At 54.3% G+C, this 18,502-nt stretch overlaps 8 protein-coding genes across 8 annotated transcripts; 5 read left to right on the top strand and 3 right to left on the bottom strand.

Annotated features, from left to right (window-relative positions):
* Nucleotides 1–283: 283 nt before the first annotated feature.
* On the top strand, nucleotides 284–502 carry CABS01_07226 (uncharacterized protein; the record flags this gene model as incomplete). The annotated part of the gene is made up of 1 exon (XM_060540590.1): nucleotides 284–502. One exon carries the CDS (start codon nucleotides 284–286, stop codon nucleotides 500–502), a length of 219 nt encoding a protein of 72 aa, XP_060403475.1.
* A 702-nt stretch (nucleotides 503–1,204) lies between these two features.
* Nucleotides 1,205–1,907, top strand: CABS01_07225 (CFEM domain-containing protein; the record flags this gene model as incomplete). The annotated part of the gene is made up of 2 exons (XM_060540589.1): nucleotides 1,205–1,478; nucleotides 1,591–1,907. 2 exons carry the CDS (start codon nucleotides 1,205–1,207, stop codon nucleotides 1,905–1,907), a joined length of 591 nt encoding a protein of 196 aa, XP_060403474.1.
* A 137-nt stretch (nucleotides 1,908–2,044) lies between these two features.
* On the top strand, nucleotides 2,045–2,221 carry CABS01_07224 (uncharacterized protein; the record flags this gene model as incomplete). Its single annotated transcript, XM_060540588.1, has 1 exon — nucleotides 2,045–2,221. One exon carries the CDS (start codon nucleotides 2,045–2,047, stop codon nucleotides 2,219–2,221), a length of 177 nt encoding a protein of 58 aa, XP_060403473.1.
* A 2,525-nt stretch (nucleotides 2,222–4,746) lies between these two features.
* Nucleotides 4,747–6,252, top strand: CABS01_07223 (uncharacterized protein; the record flags this gene model as incomplete). Its single annotated transcript, XM_060540587.1, has 1 exon — nucleotides 4,747–6,252. The coding sequence occupies one exon, from the start codon at nucleotides 4,747–4,749 to the stop codon at nucleotides 6,250–6,252; it is 1,506 nt and encodes a 501-aa protein (XP_060403472.1).
* Nucleotides 6,253–6,518: 266 nt separating this feature from the next.
* Nucleotides 6,519–7,493, bottom strand: CABS01_07222 (uncharacterized protein; the record flags this gene model as incomplete). The annotated part of the gene is made up of 1 exon (XM_060540586.1): nucleotides 6,519–7,493. The coding sequence occupies one exon, from the start codon at nucleotides 7,491–7,493 to the stop codon at nucleotides 6,519–6,521; it is 975 nt and encodes a 324-aa protein (XP_060403471.1).
* A 2,113-nt stretch (nucleotides 7,494–9,606) lies between these two features.
* CABS01_07221 (copper amine oxidase) lies at nucleotides 9,607–11,859 on the top strand (the record flags this gene model as incomplete). Its single annotated transcript, XM_060540585.1, has 4 exons — nucleotides 9,607–9,894; nucleotides 9,957–10,847; nucleotides 10,901–11,381; nucleotides 11,468–11,859. 4 exons carry the CDS (start codon nucleotides 9,607–9,609, stop codon nucleotides 11,857–11,859), a joined length of 2,052 nt encoding a protein of 683 aa, XP_060403470.1.
* A 480-nt stretch (nucleotides 11,860–12,339) lies between these two features.
* CABS01_07220 (uncharacterized protein) lies at nucleotides 12,340–13,192 on the bottom strand (the record flags this gene model as incomplete). The annotated part of the gene is made up of 3 exons (XM_060540584.1): nucleotides 12,340–12,676; nucleotides 12,759–13,095; nucleotides 13,150–13,192. The coding sequence occupies 3 exons, from the start codon at nucleotides 13,190–13,192 to the stop codon at nucleotides 12,340–12,342; spliced, it is 717 nt and encodes a 238-aa protein (XP_060403469.1).
* A 519-nt stretch (nucleotides 13,193–13,711) lies between these two features.
* On the bottom strand, nucleotides 13,712–15,397 carry CABS01_07219 (major facilitator superfamily transporter; the record flags this gene model as incomplete). Its single annotated transcript, XM_060540583.1, has 4 exons — nucleotides 13,712–13,936; nucleotides 13,996–15,062; nucleotides 15,116–15,243; nucleotides 15,303–15,397. 4 exons carry the CDS (start codon nucleotides 15,395–15,397, stop codon nucleotides 13,712–13,714), a joined length of 1,515 nt encoding a protein of 504 aa, XP_060403468.1.
* Between the last annotated feature and the right edge of the window lie 3,105 nt (nucleotides 15,398–18,502).

The following is an 18,502-nucleotide window of genomic DNA, read 5'->3' as shown; positions in this document are numbered from 1 at the left end:
GCATCCTCATCCGCCTCGTCCGTCAAGATCTCTGTTACGGGGAACGGTGCCACCATCTCGCCCTAATACGAGATGCAAAATCACAATCAAATGTTTGTCGCGTGCGTCTTCTGCCAGCCTCGGTCCATTCATGGTGGATTCAGCCAGCCAGCTTATCACCTGCACATCAAATCACATCGCCAGGGTGTTGTCTAGCCCAACCCCTGTCACCAAGCTCCCAACTTGATATAGCGCGAGGCCAGCGCCTCTTCCTGGTCGGACCAGCATCCAAGACTTGGGCAAAATGGCTCGTCCATCCCAACGGCCAAGTCAATCATCAGACAAACGATTCGTCCGCGCCCCAGATCAAAAGCTTAAAAGAGCAACACCTGCGACTTTGCCGTACGCAGTAGTGCCAGGGCCCAAAGGATCAGCGCCATCCCCCCTCGGGCATCCCTGTCGATTCCCCCGCGTCTTGCCCCATATCGGAAGGCATCGCCGTCCCCAGACCCCCCGGGGTTGACTGCGGGGGAAAGTGGATGAGGAGAAGTCGGCCGAGTAAGATAGCGCAATGAAAGAATGACAACTACCTTGCCTTACTCAGTGAAAATTTTTGGTGCGCTGGAGTGTGTGTGTGTGTGTGTGTGTGTGCGCTGGTGTGGGTGACATCCCTCTCCACCTGCGTCGTATTAGTGATGATATTCCCATTTACGGCTCGACGGACATGACCTCATGCCGACCAGCCGCCAGTTGGGAGCACAGCAGCCCACATGTGAAAGCGAAAACCTGTGAGGGAAATTAGATAGCTCCCGAGGAAGCTAGCTAAGCTACAACGTGCAACTGAAGGAAGCCCAGGCTTGCTGGTCTAGAGCTCATGGCTTTGAGTCGTGGGTAGTGTTTACCGCGAGGTAGGTGACAAAAGAACAAACGTGATTGTCGGTTGTTGCCTTTTCTATGTCCCCGTTCCCACTCCCACCCTCTCCCCCATGCAGGGTTTTCCTACAGTCTCCCTCCACAAAGGAAGCTTGTTCCCCCATTCTCCCTTTCTCCTGCATGTATCCGGGCCACCCAAGAACGAATTGGACGCTCCATCTCCATGTTCAACAAGACTCCTTGAAGCACTCCTCGTTTCACCATCTCCCAATTCGACCAAACTTCACAATCGCTTAAACCAAACAGTACTCGGTCAAGAAGAGTACAGAAACATATCATATCATATATCATGATGAAGAAGAACTTCACTCGCCTCGTCGCCGGCGCGGTGTTGCTGGCGGGCGGCGTGGCGGCGGCGGAAAACTGCGCGAGCGTCGCCGTCACAGCTATTCCTTCCTGCGCGCAAAGCTGTTTTCTCGACGGCGCGTCTTTTGTAGGATGCGATAGCCTCGATTTCTCATGTCAATGTGGACAAGAAGCGGCTCTATACGCCGCCATTGAGCCCTGTGTTGCGACGGGCTGTCCTGCCGCGTCGTTCCAGGCTGTTATCAACGGAGCTTCATCCGGTAAGTTCTTCCTTTCCCCATGAATATTCGATCATAAGTATCTATCACCATGACTTGTTGGTCATCATGCGGCAATCAATCTTTGTTGGACAGAAAGGCTGACAAGACCAAGTTTGTGGTTGTGTTGGCGCAGGTGCCGTTGGTGGTTCAACGGTATCCGGGTCCTTCGTCTCAGCCATCTCGGGCTCTTCGTTCGCTTCATCGCCTGCGACCGCAACAGCCACGGCGTCGGGAGGTGCTGGTGGTGGTTCAGCGTCTGCTTCGGCAACGCAAGGAGGTGGCGGCGGAGACACATGGAACCCCCTCCCGACGAGCCCTCCGTTCTCAACGTCGTCGCCCGTCAATGCTGCAGGTCGCCAGTTTGACTCAAGTCTCGCTATGCTCATCGCCTTTGTCGGAGTGGCGGTAGCTGCTGTGGTTGCACAATGAGTCGAACTTAGCTTGGAGGCAAGATCAATCTGGAAAGGATTGATGACTTCGCTGAGAATGTTTTGGCCTGGCGGTGGAAACCACGGCGGTCGGCTTTTTGCATCATTACTCCTTCTTCAGAACACCACTTTTACATCATGACTTATGGACGGATATACCCAGAGGCCGGCGACCTACATACTCAGCCCGACTCTTCTTCTACCGACGATCTCACGCGACACAGTCAATTCAAAGCCAGCTTTCTCACAGGAAAGTCAATGACCAGGGCGGGGCGCTTCCATCTTACAACTACACACGATCACTTAGGTCTGTGAGCCGTACGTGGTCGTCTGTAGTTTGTATCTTGAATGGGAGCGCTGGTTTGGAGGACGACATTGTCGAAGATGGGGTTAGTTGTTTAATCCTAATTATAGAACATTTACGCATTGAGCTCGAGCTCGAGCAATCTAGTTGCTTGGCTGATGCCTATGCTTGAGCAGGCCAAATTTGATCACGGCAATGAACAATGATAAAATGACACTCCTTTGATAGTATCTCGCACTTACATGCGCAAAAATTCGTCCTTGCTCACTTGTCGATCAATTTGGAATTTCTTGGCCAAGCCGTCCCTGTGCCGATCCAGTTCGACATATAGACCTCATCAATCATGGGGTGGGGTGCAATTGTATTGGACGCATGAAGACCCCATAGCTGGATAAGAATCGTAACAAGGGCGTCCTCACTTTGTGATTCTTGGATCGATTAGTCCCTATATTGCACACTTACAAGTCAGATAACTCGTTGTGGAATGTCAATTGAAGGGCGACTTCATGTGGGCTGACAGTGGCGGGAATATTACATGGCAAGCTTTCCTCAAGCTAGGCAAAGGGAAGCCGTTGTTTTTGTTGATGCTGGAGACAAGGACGGTAAAGACAGTTGTTGACATAAGTGTGCATACTTATGAAGGGCCGCGACAGATCGGACTTGAGCAATTATATAGCTTGAGTTAGGATGACAAGCTCTCGTGTTTGCACGTTATAAAGACCAAGCATGCTAACCTTATGTGGGCAATTCAAACAAGCTTGACCATTCACGGGCCGACGAAAGGGGTTGTATTGCTGCGAGGGCCTTCCAGCGGGCCGAGGCGACTGAGGTGACGACGGCCCTGTCAAAGATCTCCCGAAACCCCGTCTCTCTAAGTTTGGTCACTGGCAAAGCGTTCAGCTCTTGAGAGAATCTATCTACTCATCGACGTACCCATATGTATATCTATGCCAATCTTCGAGTGCTGACAGCCCACGGAGAATTGAACACAGTGGGACGGTCTCCAGTGGAATGATTTTCCGCGGTGTCTCGGCAATGTCTTAGTGATTTACTCGCTTTCTACGTCACGGTTGTAGGTCTAGAAACACGGGCTCTGAGTCCAAGCTTAGTGACATATCATCGATCCGTGTTTGTAAAGCATGTCCGCAACGGAGACCGAACTCTAGCCAGCAGAATGACAAACACCTCGCTCTTTGAAATGACCCCATCAAGTATTACCTTCAGGACGCAAAACTTTGAAAATGAAATGTTGACTAATCGCAAATTCGATGGTGATCTTGCCAGTAGCTTCTATATTTACCTCAGCTGTCCGAGACTTCCACTCAATTGAAGCCCGTAGGGCAGGTGGCTTGCTGTAAGACCGAGAGTCTGGCGTCCTCAAAGCGCTTTTCAAGCCTTTTTATTTCAGGAGAATTCATCAACTGGGGAGTCTGTCAAGGGCTTTTCAGGCGTGGGCCTGGGGTTTCAAATTGGGAAGAAACTATCTCAGCTAAGTTGATATAAACATTAGTACCGTTTTATACTTCTTACTATGACTGCGCTTTTCCCACGGGGTAAGACGCAAGATAGCAAGCTCTATCTTCAACCTTACGCGAGTGTCGGATGGCCGAATGTTAAGTAAAGATGCGGGGGGCGCGGGGGCGGGAGCAGCCTAGTACTCGCACGGGAGAGGACTCATACGGCCCGGAGCCGATCGGGGAGATTCTAAGTCCAACGGAGGCCCCGCATAGGCACCATGCACCGACCGACATGCGACTTTCGCATTCGGAAAGCTGCGTTCACGTTGTCTCATCGGGGGTGTCGTTTTCCGGGCCCAGTCTCGTCCTACAGATCGTCATCCGATCTCATGATCGCGTCTAAAGCGAGACCAACAGCCGAGGCAACATGAAAGCTAGGTCAATGCGTGGGGGCAATGGGGTTGTTTTTGAGACACTAGTATTCTCTCCGCACCCGCGGACGCCCGTAGGAGAGAGTGGTGAAGTCACACGTAGAGTTACAATGACAACTAGACGGTCTAAACCCACATTATTGACAACTCAGTTGTGTGAGGTGGGTTCATGCAGTGCTTTCCTTGGCCATGCCTATTCCCCTCACCATCGACTTCCTACTTGCACGTATGAATCATGGTCCATTGACATAGTATGCACCACACACGGGTCTTCCATAGAGGAACGGAGGCCGAACGAACACGCCGATACCCCGATCTCCCTCTTTTCCCCCGTTCGTGTGACGGGTTACTTGGTAAAACAAGTCGAGAAACACATTGGACGCAGGTTTCTAGGTTTCATCCCATCTCGCAAGCCTCGGCAACTCTGCGTTTCTGTGACACTGAATTAGGAAATCTAGGCGCAGGACCCTCGCCACGGTCGGACATTGGTTGGTTTAGATGTTGCGAGGTGGGTATGCTTTTCATGTAGTAGATAGTCCTTCACATGAATCATACAAAAGGTAGCTGAACCCCATGTGCAACTTCCCATAGAAGCCTTCTTGCTCGTCACACCGTATACTTGCGTATGTTGCTAACAAAACCATCACAATGGCGTCAACTCATCCCGCAGACCTCAAGGTAGACGAGATCTACGACTACATCATTATCGGCGCCGGTATCTCTGGCATCAACACGGCATACTACCTCCAAGCTCACGGCCCCAAGAACGCAAGCTACGCCATTCTTGAGGGCCGTCCACGGATGGGCGGGACGTGGGACTTATTTCAGTACCCCGGCATCCGCTCCGATTCGGACATATACACCTTTGGCTTCTCATGGAATCCATGGAAAGGCGAGAACCCCCTCGCAGGCGGGCCCGAAATCTGCGCCTACCTCGAAGAATCAGCCTCCGAGCACGGCATCGACAGACACATAAAGTACAACCACCAAGTCGCCTCCGCGGACTGGAACTCGGCGACATGCAGATGGATTCTCAAGACCTCGGTCACAGGGGGAGGAGCCAACGACGGGACAAATGAAAAGCAACAGACAAAGACCATCGCCGCGCGGTTCGTCGTCCTCGGCACAGGATACTACGACTACGAACGGCCCCTCGCCGCCGCGATCCCCGGCATCGACACCTTCCAAGGCCAGCTCGTCCACCCGCAATTCTGGCCCAAGGACCTAGACTACACCAACAGAAACGTCGTCATCATAGGCAGCGGCGCCACGGCCGTCACCCTCCTCCCCAACATCGCCACCGACGCCGCGCGCGTGACGATGCTCCAGCGCAGCCCGACCTACATCATCGGCATGCCCTCTCGCAAAGCCGGTCTGCAGCGCTTCATGCTCTCCATCCTGCCGAAGTCCGTCTCGAGCCGGCTCCTGCGGGTGCAGTATTTCCTGTTGTCGTATATCTTGTACTACTACTGCCAGTTGTTTCCCGGCTCCGCGCGCCGGTTCCTGTTGGGCGCGGCGAAGAAGCAGTTGCCGCCGAATATCCCGCTCGATCCGCACTTTAAGCCGCGGTATAATCCTTGGGAACAGCGCCTCTGCGTGTGTCCGAACTCGGATTTTTATCAGGCGCTGAGGTCTGGTAAGGCGGATGTGGTGACGGATACCATTCAAGAAGTGACAGGCTCCGGCATTGTGTTAAAGTCCGGAAGAGTTCTCCATCCAGACATCATCGTCACAGCGACAGGTCTAAAGATCCGCTTCGCCGGCTCGATAGCCCTGTCCGTGGACGGCCGGCGCGTGGACCCCAATACGAAGTTCGCTTTCAAGGGCTGCATGCTGCAGGACATGCCGAACATGGCGTACGTGTTCGGGTACGCCAACGCGTCGTGGACGCTCGGCGCGGAGGCGACGAGCTCGTTTTTGGTGAGGTTGTGGCGCGGGATGGAGAAGAAGAGGCTGAGGGCGGTGACGCCGCTGCTCGAAGATCCGAATATGAAGCCGAATGCGATGATGCCGCTCAAGTCTACGTATGTGCGGAACGCGGCAAAGGTGTTTCCCAAGGCTGGGTCGGGGCGGTGGGCCCCGAGGAAGAATTATTTGATGGATTTGTGGACGGCTATGACGAGTGATGTGTTTGCTGGGATGAAGGTGCAATGATTGTAGGCTCGTGTTGTTCAGTTGACTGAGATGAAGGATGCGATCTCGTGCCTAGTTGAAAGAGCGTTTCGGGAGGTTTGGATGTTTGTGCCTCATCATATAAGCGTTGGCCAAGGGACCGGAATCGACAGAGTGTCTATCAAAGAACTGCTGGTCTGTAAATGCTCTAAGGGTTTCTTGAGTCTATCCATCTAGAAAGCAACCAACCCTTGCTTGATTTAGACAAATACCCTCTATCAATGCTGTCTCTAGCCCATCTGTACCCTTTACTCCGGTTGCCCATCAGCCCAAACGACAATATTCTTCGGCGGATCCTCCAGCCCATTGAAGAAAGCAACAACATCCTTGTTACTATACCGCATACTGAAGTGCGTCAAAATAAACGTAGTCTTGGGCCACTTGCGCACCACCTTGTCGAGGTCCTTCCACTTGGTATGCTTCGTCTTCTCCGCCTGCGCATCATGCTCATCATACAGAAAACTGCACTCGGTAATCACCACCGGGATCCCCTGCGCCAACCACTCCGGCTCCGCAGCCAGCGTCGACGCCGTCGTATCACCAAGGAACGCAAACACGGGCGTCGTCACCGGCGCCGTCAGCTCCACGCCCGACTGCCGCAGGCTCTTGAGCTCCGGGCCGGGGAGCGAGGTATACTCGGCCTTGAGCTTATGCGTCGTGGTCCGGAAGACGTAGCCCACGGCGGGGACGTTATGGTCGCACTGGAACACGAGGGCGTCCATGCCCTTGAGGCGCCGCAGCGGCACCACGTCACCGTGTCTGACGGCCGTCGTGACGTGCGTACCCAGAAACGCTCTCTCCCCTTCCGTCCTGCCCTCCTCATCGGTACCCTTGCCGTCGACTTTGAGACCCACGGCCTCGGCGTCGTTGCTAGTTGTGAGACCGCCGCGGTTGAGGAGGGTCTTTGCGAGGCAAAAGTCGTCAAAGGCCTTCTTCATCTCGACGGGGCAGAAGATGTCTGGTGGGTCTTCGCGCTTGGTGAAGGCCGGGGCGAGGAGGCAGTGGTCTGAGTGGCCGTGGGTGATGAAGATGTGTTTTGGACGCAGGTTGTTCACGACGAGGCCTGCGTCGAGAAGGAGGTTGAGTTGGGGGATGACGAAGGAGGTGTGCCATGCTGCTCTAGACTTGCCGGTCAGGACGTATTGATGGTAAGGTTTGGGGAAGCGCCATTCGAGGATCTCGGACCGGCTTGATTGCGGCAGAGGGGTTGCGAATGTGGCCATTGTGGTGTCGGCTGGGAGTAGTATCTTGGCTGGGTGGGAAGGGGGAGTCGAAAAGAGCGTCGTCGGCGTTGGGACCGGGGCCGGGGAAATCTGGGCCCGGGGTAGATCCGGGGTAGTTGTAGCTGCTGCGTTTCTTGATAGTACGGATAGAATGCTCTTATTACTGCGAAGACTGGAATATCCTGTGTGGAGTTTATGTTGCAAACTCTTAAACATGCAATACAGGCAAAGGGTTTTGTCCCGGGAAGAGCCTTTGCAAGTGCTTTTGCGCTACAATATGGTACCTGGGAGGTTCCCTTGATGCCGATGACTCTTGGACTTGATTGAGGATGACTCTATGCTGTGGCTCAATTAGTTGGTTGCCACAGTCTCGAGGCTGACCGATAATAGACAACAAAACGTACCTTGTCCCAAATTGGCAGATGATGAATGTATTACGGGTCCAACTTTGCCCAAGCAATAGGTCAGACGGTATGGCTAACGATGTCCCATTCGACTTTCACCTGACGGAAGTCACAGTTGAGGCATTGAGTGAGCGCGACGCTGGCAGAAATTTTGCTGACGTCATCACGAGCACCCCTTAAGTCCGATGGATCGGACATTGTGCTACCTGCCTTCATCGTCGTTCTGTATTCCGCCTTGCTGTAACTGGTCACGTCCATCACCAAGGTACGGTGATCATACCGAGTACTCGATTTCTCAACTGGCATTGATACAGAGTTCAAGACCGCGCTGCAATGCGCAATATGTTTGGGGGTTGCTGCGCCCATCGCGTGGCTGCTGTTGAGGCACTCCCACATTGGCGCGATAACACGCCCGCTGCACGATTTGTAGGGCAGGTTACTCCATCAAGGACAACTTCAAAAGAGCTAGATATCCTGCCGTAGGGATCGGGGTTTCGTCCAAGACTCTGACGTCCAGCTAGCCTTTCGCACTTTCGCACCTTCGCACTTTTGGGCAAGAAACGGCTAAGTCCTATCAGCGAAATGGGTGAGTTTCCAAATGCCTGGTTGAGGTGCCTTTAGGTAAAGCATTCGACCATGAGAACTCACAGCCTCTTTCTGAATGGTCAGAGTCCTTGACTAAACCCAATTAGGCGATTTTACCCGGCGTTTGCTGAGTGGCCAGAACAGTCACCGCTCGCCCGAACCTGGCAGCGCCTGCGGTTCCGAGCAGGGCCCCACCAAAACAGCCGTGCAAACCGACAACTCCGGTCCCGGAGAGTGGGTCCTGGAGGGTCCACCTCTGATAAGGACACCCGGAGGTTGAGGTCACCAGAGCTTATCGTCTAGGGTTTCCCCATCCAGCCCCTCGTCCCGCCTTCCCCCCCACTTTCTTCCATGTGTCTCTCTCCCCTCCACGTCTCTTCATCTGCATTACTTTCCAAGACCAACGATTCCTTCATACTCCCCAGCGCTTGAGCTAACCTGGAGTTTCATGGAGTTCTCTCGAGTCCCGGGAGACGAATCGTCGGAAATGCGCAGCTAATGCACAGTCTGTGTGCGACTGTCCTTATCGGGTCGACCAGACGAAACGTTGACCACGCCTTACAACTCCATTCATCCTATCCTGTACCTCAATTCCGGAATACTAAGAAGCTAAAGCTAAAGCTCTTATCAAACCAATTCAGACGTCTCCACCGTGTCCAATGGCTTGACTTATCGAATCGCAACGGCTTACAGCGCCCTTTGCCAATTGCCAATGGGCGTGACGCGCCACATCGCTTGTGCAAGGTACGGTGCACCTCGTTTGTCGTCTGAACGGCCCCCGAGCAATACCCCAGGTCGCTTTACTGCGTAGGCTTGCATTGCCTGATCCGGCTGGTCTTGGAGGGACGAGTCGCGCATCGGATGAGAACAAGAGAGCGCGCCTATCTTGCGCGCTCCTGGTCGGAACAAGAGGGGTGAGGGGCCTCACTCTGAGGATCCCCTTGATCGATTTGGAGATATAAGCTGTAGCTTTATCTAGAGCTCGACTTCCCTCAATCCCCAATTGCAATTCTCTCGATACCCTCCACACTCGCCATTGACCTCTCGCAACACCTCTCTCGGTGACAAGGAAACCTGTATACCCATACACACAGAGGATCTACACAACCACAGAGACATACACAATGGCACCGCCGCACCCTCTAGATCCCCTCTCTTCCGCAGAGATTGAAAAGGCCATCGCCGCCGTCACAAAGGCTCACGGCGACGTCTTCTTCAACGTCGTCTCTCTCCACGAACCCCGCAAGGCCGAATTGACAAGATGGCTCGCCTCGCCCACGACAACACCCCTCCCCGCCCGTATCGCCGACGTCGTCGTCATCGCAAAGGGTGGCAAGGTCTACGACGGCCTCGTTGACCTCGCCTCGGGCGCCATCACCAAGTGGGAGCTCATGCAAGGCGTGCAGCCCATCGTCAGTCCACCTTTACCACGATTCTTGCACCTCCGAGTCCAAGACTAACACCACAATCACAGATCACAATGGAAGAACTCCAAATCGTCGAACACATCTGCCGCACCGACCCCAAAGTCATCGAGCAGTGCGAAATCTCCGGCATCCCCAAATCCGACATGCACAAGGTCTACTGCGACCCCTGGACAATCGGCTACGACGAGCGCCACGGCAACACCATCCGCCTCCAGCAGGCCCTCATGTACTACCGCCCAGACCCGGACACCTGCCAGTACCAGTACCCCCTCGACTTCTGCCCCATCTACGACGCCGACAAGCAGGCCATCATCGCCATCGACATCCCCACCGTCCGCCGGCCCCTCAGCAAGGCCGCCCCCGTCGACTACACACCCGCCGCCGTGAAGAAGCAGTCCGGCGGCTACCGCACCGACCTCAAGCCCATCAACATCACCCAGCCCCAGGGCGTCTCCTTCCAGATGCAGGGCCGCCAGATCGCCTGGCAGAACTGGAACTTCCACATCGGCTTCAACTACCGCGAGGGCATCGTCCTCAGCAACATCACCTACAATGACAAGGGCAACGTCCGCCCCATCTTTTACCGCCTGTCCCTCGCGGAAATGGTCGTCCCCTACGGAAACCCGGAGCACCCTCACCAGCGTAAGCACGCTTTCGACCTGGGCGAGTACGGCGCCGGATACATGACAAACAGCCTCTCGCTCGGCTGCGACTGCAAGGGCGAGATCCACTATCTCGACGCCGAGTTCCCCACCCGCAACGGCGGCGTGCGCACCATCAAGAACGCCATCTGCATCCACGAGGAGGACAGTGGCATTCTCTTCAAGCACACTGACTTCCGCGACGACTCTGTCATTGTCACCCGCGGCCGCAAGCTCATCATCCAGCAAATCTTTACCGCCGCAAACTACGAATACGCAATCCAATGGATCTTCCACGTAGGTTCCCTTTACTGAAGAATACCAGAGACGAGAGACTAACACCCCACAAGCAAGACGGCACAATCCAGCCCGAAATCAAACTCACCGGCATCCTAAACACCTACTCCCTCAACCCAGGCGAAGACACAAAAGGCTGGGGCACCCAAGTCTACCCGGGCGTCAACGCCCACAACCACCAGCACCTCTTCTGCCTGCGCGTCGACGCCAACATCGACGGCCCCCGCAACACAGTCTTCGTCGCCGACGCCGTCGCCTCCGACGCGCCCGTCGGGTCCCCCGAGAACTTTTACGGAAACGCGTTTTACGCCAAGAAGACCAAGCTCGACACCACGGGCAAGTCAAAGACCGACTACGACGGGTCGACGAGCCGCACGTGGGAGATTGCGAATACGGATAAGCTGCATCCGTACAGCGGGAAGCCGGCGAGTTATAAGCTTGTTAGTAGGGAGGTTCCTGGGTTGTTGCCCAAGGAGGGGTCGTTGGTGTGGAAGCGCGCTGGTTTTGCACGACATGCTGTGCACGTCACAAAGTGTGAGTTTCCCTCCCCCCTCTACCTCTCTCCTTCTCATTATTTCATCACATCTTCGGCTGGAATTAAAGCTGACCAACCCCAACAGACCGCGACGACGAACTCTGGCCCGCGGGCCGCCACGTCCCCCAAACCTCGGGCGAGCCCTCCTCCGGCATCCCTGAATGGATCGGCGACGGCACAGAGTCCATCGAGCAAGAGGACATTGTCCTCTGGCACACCTTCGGCGTCACCCACATCCCCGCGCCCGAGGACTTCCCCATCATGCCCGTGGAACCCATCACCCTCCTCCTGCGGCCGCGCAACTTCTTCGCGAACAACCCCGTCATGGACGTCCCGCCTAGCTACTGCAGCACGCCGAGCCAGGTCGCGGCCGGCAAGGGCGCGCTGGAGGCGGCGGATGGGGTGAGCAAGCTTGCTTTTACGGGCGGTGCGGCTGCTGGGGAGTCGTGCTGTGCGCCGGGGAAGAGCAAGTTGTGAGGTGGTGGCGGTTTCTGTACTGAGGAATTTTGGATGAAGCGTTTTAGATAGATATTTAGGCTTGCACATAGTATTGGATAGCAATTTTATCAAACAGCACATGGCTGCTTTTCTTGCGTACTGTATGATAGAGTTCTATCCTCTCCAGACCCGTGGCGCTTTCCCAGGGCCTTATTCCAATCGAGAACAAGATTTCCGCCCATCGCCCATACCCGCAAAGAACCGTTGAGTATGATAGCGTAGTGAGACTGTACGATAATGAGAGTCGATATTGGCCGCTCAAGACACGCGTCAACTAGACACCAAAGGCAGAAGATCGTGATTAGTCTCTTGCACTCCGTTAGCATGAGCACTCTGACACTCGGGTGCGGCACGTACAACGCAGATGAGGAAACTTGTGATAATGCCATCTATGTCGGACAAAGTAGACAGCAGGAAACGTCTGGAGTCCGCCTTGTGAATGATATTCGGTCTGAGGTCTTAGATAAGCTCTGGCTTGATCGCCGCATCAGGAGTATTGCCGCTGGTCTCTTGGACTTTGGGGGTAGTGTTCTCGGGAGTAGCAGCATCCTCTGGGTCAGGATCCTCGGAAGCGGCTTCCGTAGCTTCTTTGGCGAATCGCAGACGAACCGAGAGGCGGCTGAACAGCAAACTCGTCTCGGGATCAGAAGCAGACGCTCCATCGAGTAAAAGGTCATCCGCGGGCAGGGTCTGAGGAGGTCCATGGGCGGCGTCCATGGCAGCGATGTATCGCTTGAGGAATAGCTTCAGCTCGTCTTCATTGGCAAAAAGATTCATCATAACTTGTGTGTCAACCCTGTTATTCCAAGTACATTAGCCCGGATATGTTTAAAGTTGGTATAGTATCAGGAAAGAAAGAAGGAAGGGGTGACACGAACACTTTCTCCTTTACCGCGCGGTCAACGATGGCCTTGCAGCGACGCGCTTTCTCCAGGGACATCTCCAATATGGTGATCAGTGGCTGCGCATCATCTCCAATGACAGGGTAGATGATCGACATGGTGGATGCGGCTAGGTTGGCATGCCTGAGCGCTTCTTCCGCGTGCTCAACATATCCCTCGGGGACATGAGTGAGCAAAGAATGGAGAAGGGATTGTTCTCTGGAAAGAAGCCCTGATTCCAGAAGAAGCGCGGCCGCAGCTTGCTGCACAAGGGCGCGTGGAGCTTCAGAACGGGACAGCGTCATGACGGAGTTGAACCGCGATTCGAGTTCTTCTGCGAGGTATCAACATGTGGAAGGTACGGGGCGAGGCAATTGGGCTGGCTTACCTCTGCCGAAATTGGGTGGCTCTGTTCCGTTGGGAGTAGCCATGGCTGCAGAGTGTACGTCGTGGTGATAGCGTTCGGGGCGAGAGAGAGAGAGAGAGAGAGAGAGGAGTGTACCAAACTCCAGTTGATGACGTTGAAAAGGTGAGGAGGGCGAGAAAAAGAGGAAGAGAAAGAGAATCAGAAGGAACCCCCCCGCCCCCCCAAATGAGGCAGCATCATCTCAATGGAAGGACCTAGCACAGGCAACCGTACCTGCCGACTTTTGAATTCAGGGTCGCGTTGGAAATCTTTGTTTTGAATATCGGTGGATGAGACAAACAAAGACATGATGAATTCGCTTTCTGGAAATACGAGTGGCGTGGCTCTGAGGAGCGTGCCTCATAGCCAACTGGCCCTGTGAAGCTGCCAACTCACCATTGATCTAATTGAGAACAAAACGGTCAACTTCGTATTAGAGCGTGCACATCAGATCATGTGATGGTATATAATCAATTCGACAATAAGTTTGTCGCATCGTATGGCTAAATCCCTCAAGCAGATATTCCTCGCTTCCTGGAGCCATCTAGGGCTTCCACCTGAAAGCAGGGTGCTTCCAATCCAAATCACTCTCTTCTTGTCTCGATAAGCCCTGCAACTCGGCCTCGACGTTTCGGGCCTCACGTCTACGGTTGTCTCGCTTCATCCAGAACAACGTGAGAGTCGAGGTAATCAAAATCATGCTGCAGGTCGCCAGGTTCAATCCGTTGCCGATTGGGTAGTTGGGTGCGTCCCATGGCAAGAAAGCCCACTAAAGCCACGAGTTAGTATACAATCAAAGGCTATAATGGGGAAGGGGGGTAGGCTTACAGTTGAAATGAGGCCTCCCACGTTGCCAAACATAACGTTTGTTCCAATCGCTGCGCTACGTGCCGTGTCGGACACGACATTCGCGGCGACCTGGGCGTTTGTGAGGGCGCCGAGGGCGAATACAGCTGACGTGATGAGGAAAGTGGCACCGTAGCGCACTGAGAGGTCCTTTGAAGCCAGGAACATGATATAACCAATCATTGCCAGCGGTGCAGACATCATGAAGAAGATCTGTCGGCGATCGAGGCGCCAGCTGAGCAGTGGCAGCAGGACGGTGAAGAAGGCTCCAACAACGTAGGGAGGGACGGTGAAGAGTTGTTGGCGCTGAACAGTCGCCGTGGGGTAGATACCCCTGACGATCGTTGGCAGGAAGAAAGCGAGGCCTTGCACAGTGACGTTGTTCAACAGGAAGACAAACGATGTTGCCAACGTAACAGGTGCGAAAATTCCCCGACGGAGCTTCTTGGTGTCCATCTTGTCGAGGACTTGAGTCTGACCAACACGCTCAGAGCGAACACGGGTCTCGGCGAGATCCTTTTCGGCCTCTGTGAGCCAGCGAGCAGAGGCGGGGCGGTCGGTAAGGGTAATGAAGCCGATGAGCGCCAGCCCAATTGTGATGATTCCTTCGATGGCAAAGATCATGCGCCATGTATGGATGCTTCCGAATCCATCGAGGCGAAGAATGGCAGAGGCCAAGAGACCACCGAAAGCTCCAGCCAAAGGCGCCATGACAATGTACAAGCTGAGGCGGAAGGCGAGTTCGGATCGTCGGTACCAGCGGGACAGGTAATAGGCAATACCTGGCAACATTCCAGCCTCAAAGATGCCGAGAAGGAATCGGACTGCCATGAGCTGTGGGACGGTGTGGACGAAAGCAGTGCCGACTGAGCAGATGCCAAAGAGCAAGGTGGTAAGGGGGAGGAACCATCCGGGCCCCATGACCTTGCAGAGGATGTTGGCGGGAATTTCGAATAGAATGTAGCTGATGTAAAAGACACTGAGTGTTCCATTGTAGTCGTAGCCTGCCATGCCGAGGTCCTTCTCGAGACCTGCAATGCGAGCGTTGCCTGGGGAAGTTGTAAGTCGTTGTCAACATTGTAACGAGCCGAAAAAAACAAACCAATGTTGGCTCTGTCAATGAAGCAGAAGAGGTAAAGCAGAGCGACCGTTGGCACAATCATGAGATCGATCTTTAGCCTAAGCTTTCTCTCTACGGTCGGGTCGTACGCAAGAGACTGCTCGGTGTGCCTGACGATAAGGGGTCAACCAGGTTTCTGGATAGTAGTGCGCTGCTGTACGTGTCTTACTTTTCCGGGTCAAGCTTCGCGTCGTACGAGGACCTTTGCGCCATCTTGGCGTTGATGTCGTCGATGTTCTCGACGGTGGGCTTATCGTTACTCATGATGAAAGGAGAGCGCGGTGCGTCGCTCAGCCGAATGCCTTTGTGAGCGAAATGTCGACTTCGGCGTGGTGTCGAAGAGGTAACCTGGGGTAGGGAAACTCTCGAATCTGGCAGGGGATGAAGGACCCTTTTCAATGTCGAGACGACTGACTCAACAAAACACGGTCTCAAGGGGGCCAGCTGGAAATCCCGTAGGCTGGTCCAGGCTGGCGAGATAGATATCTCATTAGCGACCCTTGTCTTTCCCCCTTGTCCCAGATTGGAGGTGGAGGCGTGGCACCTAGCTACCCCAGACGGCTTATCCCACACACCAAACAACGCGGGGTAGACATCCACAAGAGCGGACGCCTCTTTTCACATCCAATCTGCATCGGGTGCGAGCTCGGGAAACGGCACCAAGCCAGCACCAAGCAACACTTGCAGGACCGCGGCCCATGTTATCGGATCCATTCCACTCCCACATCGGGGGACATGCCAGCCAGTGAGGAAGATGCTCACTCTGATGACGTGTTGAGATGGTAATTTGGGTCTGCTACGACCGTTGCAACGATGCCAGTCTCAGGATTGGCGAACAAGCAACAATATTGCAAGATTGGCGATGTGATGAGATGGATGTATGTTTACGCGCTGCAGCAGCTGCTTCTTCGAGGTAACTGCAGCAGCAGACACGAATATTTGGCCGAATCTTGTCTTGCAGCCGTGCCGATAAGCAGATGTCAGAACTGCAGCTTCCCGAATAGAGCATCACATTGCGCCAGCTTCTGTGCCTCTCTCCCTCCAGACCCGTCAACAACGGCTTAGGTCGCAAGCAGCCCTTGTCCAGCCTTCCATGTCGACTAGGCTCAACTCGGCGTAACTGGGGAGGAATGCAGATCACGCTCCATTCCCGACACGTTTCGGGAGTCAATATCGGCACTCCTAGTCGGCAACCAGAGCACGAGCTTAGATTACAGGCCGCGGACTTTAGATTCGGGCGTGCATCTGTACGGGAGAGAAAACCACACCGGGCACAAGTTGCAGCTGCCGTTCGTGCGTGCGTGCGTGGGGCGGATGCGAACTAGGTAGCTGGACCTTGTCAAGCACGGGGTTTGAGCGCCGCATCATATATCAGATGCAAGACCTCCGGAGAGCCGATTGGAAGATGTCGCGAATGGTTGAGTTGGTTTTCCCATGAACGCGCGCGGCTTCATCCGCTATTGCGACGTGCCAACCTTGGAGTCGTGGTGATGGAACTCAAATTGGGGTCCGGCGGAGTCTAGTCGACGTCTAGTCGTCCGTGATTGTGAATAGGCTGGGACACCACGTTGCTGTCCCCATACCCCTCTTGCTTTCGACAGGTCGACCCCCAACTTCCATTTCTCCAACTTTGCTTTTGGTGTTCGGATGCTGTGGCCAGCTGATCTTTGGCTTGTTGAGGCGTTTTGCTGACTTCTGCTTGCAGTGAAGACCGCTCTGAAATCCGGGATATCCGCTTCTCGGAAAGTCCGCCAAAACATATTCATCCCTGAATCCGCAATAGGTCAATGGATTGTTGAGTATTCCGTTAGCTCGGAATGATCGGTGATATAAGAAGACGCCAACTTCCTCATCGCGACGGCGTGCTTTCCCCATCGGATCTGGATTCATCGACTATCGGAAAGGGGGTTCGGAAGTCCTCTCTGTGCGACTTGGCCTACCGGGGTTGGTGCTCTGCGCCGTACGGAAAGCGTCCACGGCTTGTGTCAACGGGTTCCGAGGTTACAAGGCAGACCATGAGCGTCTTCTCTTGGCAAATGAAATGCCTCATGTTGTTTCGCGGGGTTTGTTAATTTTTTGGCGCCATCCGAGTGAACAATTGATGTTGTCTATGGCAGATTCCGCGAACTCTTGCCCAAACGGTCATTGACCGGGCAAGGCAATGTCGTTCACCAAGATGGATGATTGCCCACGGTCGAGACCTCGTCAAGCTAGGTATAGCATCCGATGGGAGGAGCTGATCCGGGGAAGAAAAGAGACGCATCCGAAGCCCAGAACCTGGAGAGGCGGGAAAAGCTAAGCTTAACGTCGATAGCGTCGAATCCCGCCAGATTGGGCCGTGGCTGTACTCCGTACATAGTCCCACGCGAGATGGCGTAGATTCATCGCCTGGAGACACACACACTGAATGCATCGACTAAGGCCGCTCGTGTGTTCCTTGAGGCCTCAAACTGCATCGAATTCCGAAGATGTGGTCGCCCAAACGGTCGTGCGAGGGCTGTGGGCGAATATCTATCACATCAATGGTCTCTTTGCTCAACGTGCTATGCTTGACTCGAGATAGTTGGTGCTGGGTAGGTGCCTTGGCTGTTGGAGGGAACGGCTTGGATTGAAGTTCCTTTGAGAGTTTTGGTTTGAGAAAGCAACAGCCAGGTAATGGCCCTTTCCGGCGGCGGTCCGGTCTAGAATCCGCGGTCCATCTGGGGAGTCCCCAGAACAGTACAGTCTGATGGAAACGAACGATAGCAATTGAGTCGTGGATTCGTGGTTAATGGGTTGAGAACTTTGAGAGGGGGGGGCATCGCCTGGGCTCTGTCCTTGTGGACCAATAGAATGCCAGTACCGAGTACGTACCGGAGTCACGATTTGGTTGGACAAACACGACCCACCATGGCGGGCCTCGCACGTGCATTTTCTTATCTTATCCCGTATGACATAAGCAGGTACGTACCGGAACAGATAACGCACCTCAGGTTCAAGGGACGGGAAGGAGCAGACAGCAAAGTACGTATTCGTACAATGGTTAGACCCGAAGGAGAACTCGACGACTGGCACCGCATTCTCTTCCAAACCACAACGCACATTTACAAAGCTGCCTCGCCTCATCTGATTCTCTTATGCCATCGAGTCAGTCTCACCACTCCGCTGTGCAAATTTCCAACAATATACACTCCGTGTTCAACAGGCAGAGGGCAACGACAAGCAAAACTGTAATTTGACAAGCAACAGCCCGCGCACAAAGAGAACAATGCTAAATACACAAGCGCAAACTACCAATGCTCCCCCGGAATGGGGACACCCCGGCTCCCAACGTCTCCTTAACGGCCAATAGGGCCGCCATCGGGCACCCAAGTCGCTTCGACCACTGTT

This window comes from Colletotrichum abscissum, assembly GCF_030869225.1.
Source record: "Colletotrichum abscissum strain IMI 504890 chromosome Unknown Scaffold_15.1, whole genome shotgun sequence".
NCBI classification, from domain to species: Eukaryota; Fungi; Ascomycota; class Sordariomycetes; order Glomerellales; family Glomerellaceae; genus Colletotrichum; species Colletotrichum abscissum.
The sequence above is the reverse complement of the archived record's forward strand: the minus strand, read 5'-3'. Positions and strand labels throughout refer to the sequence as shown.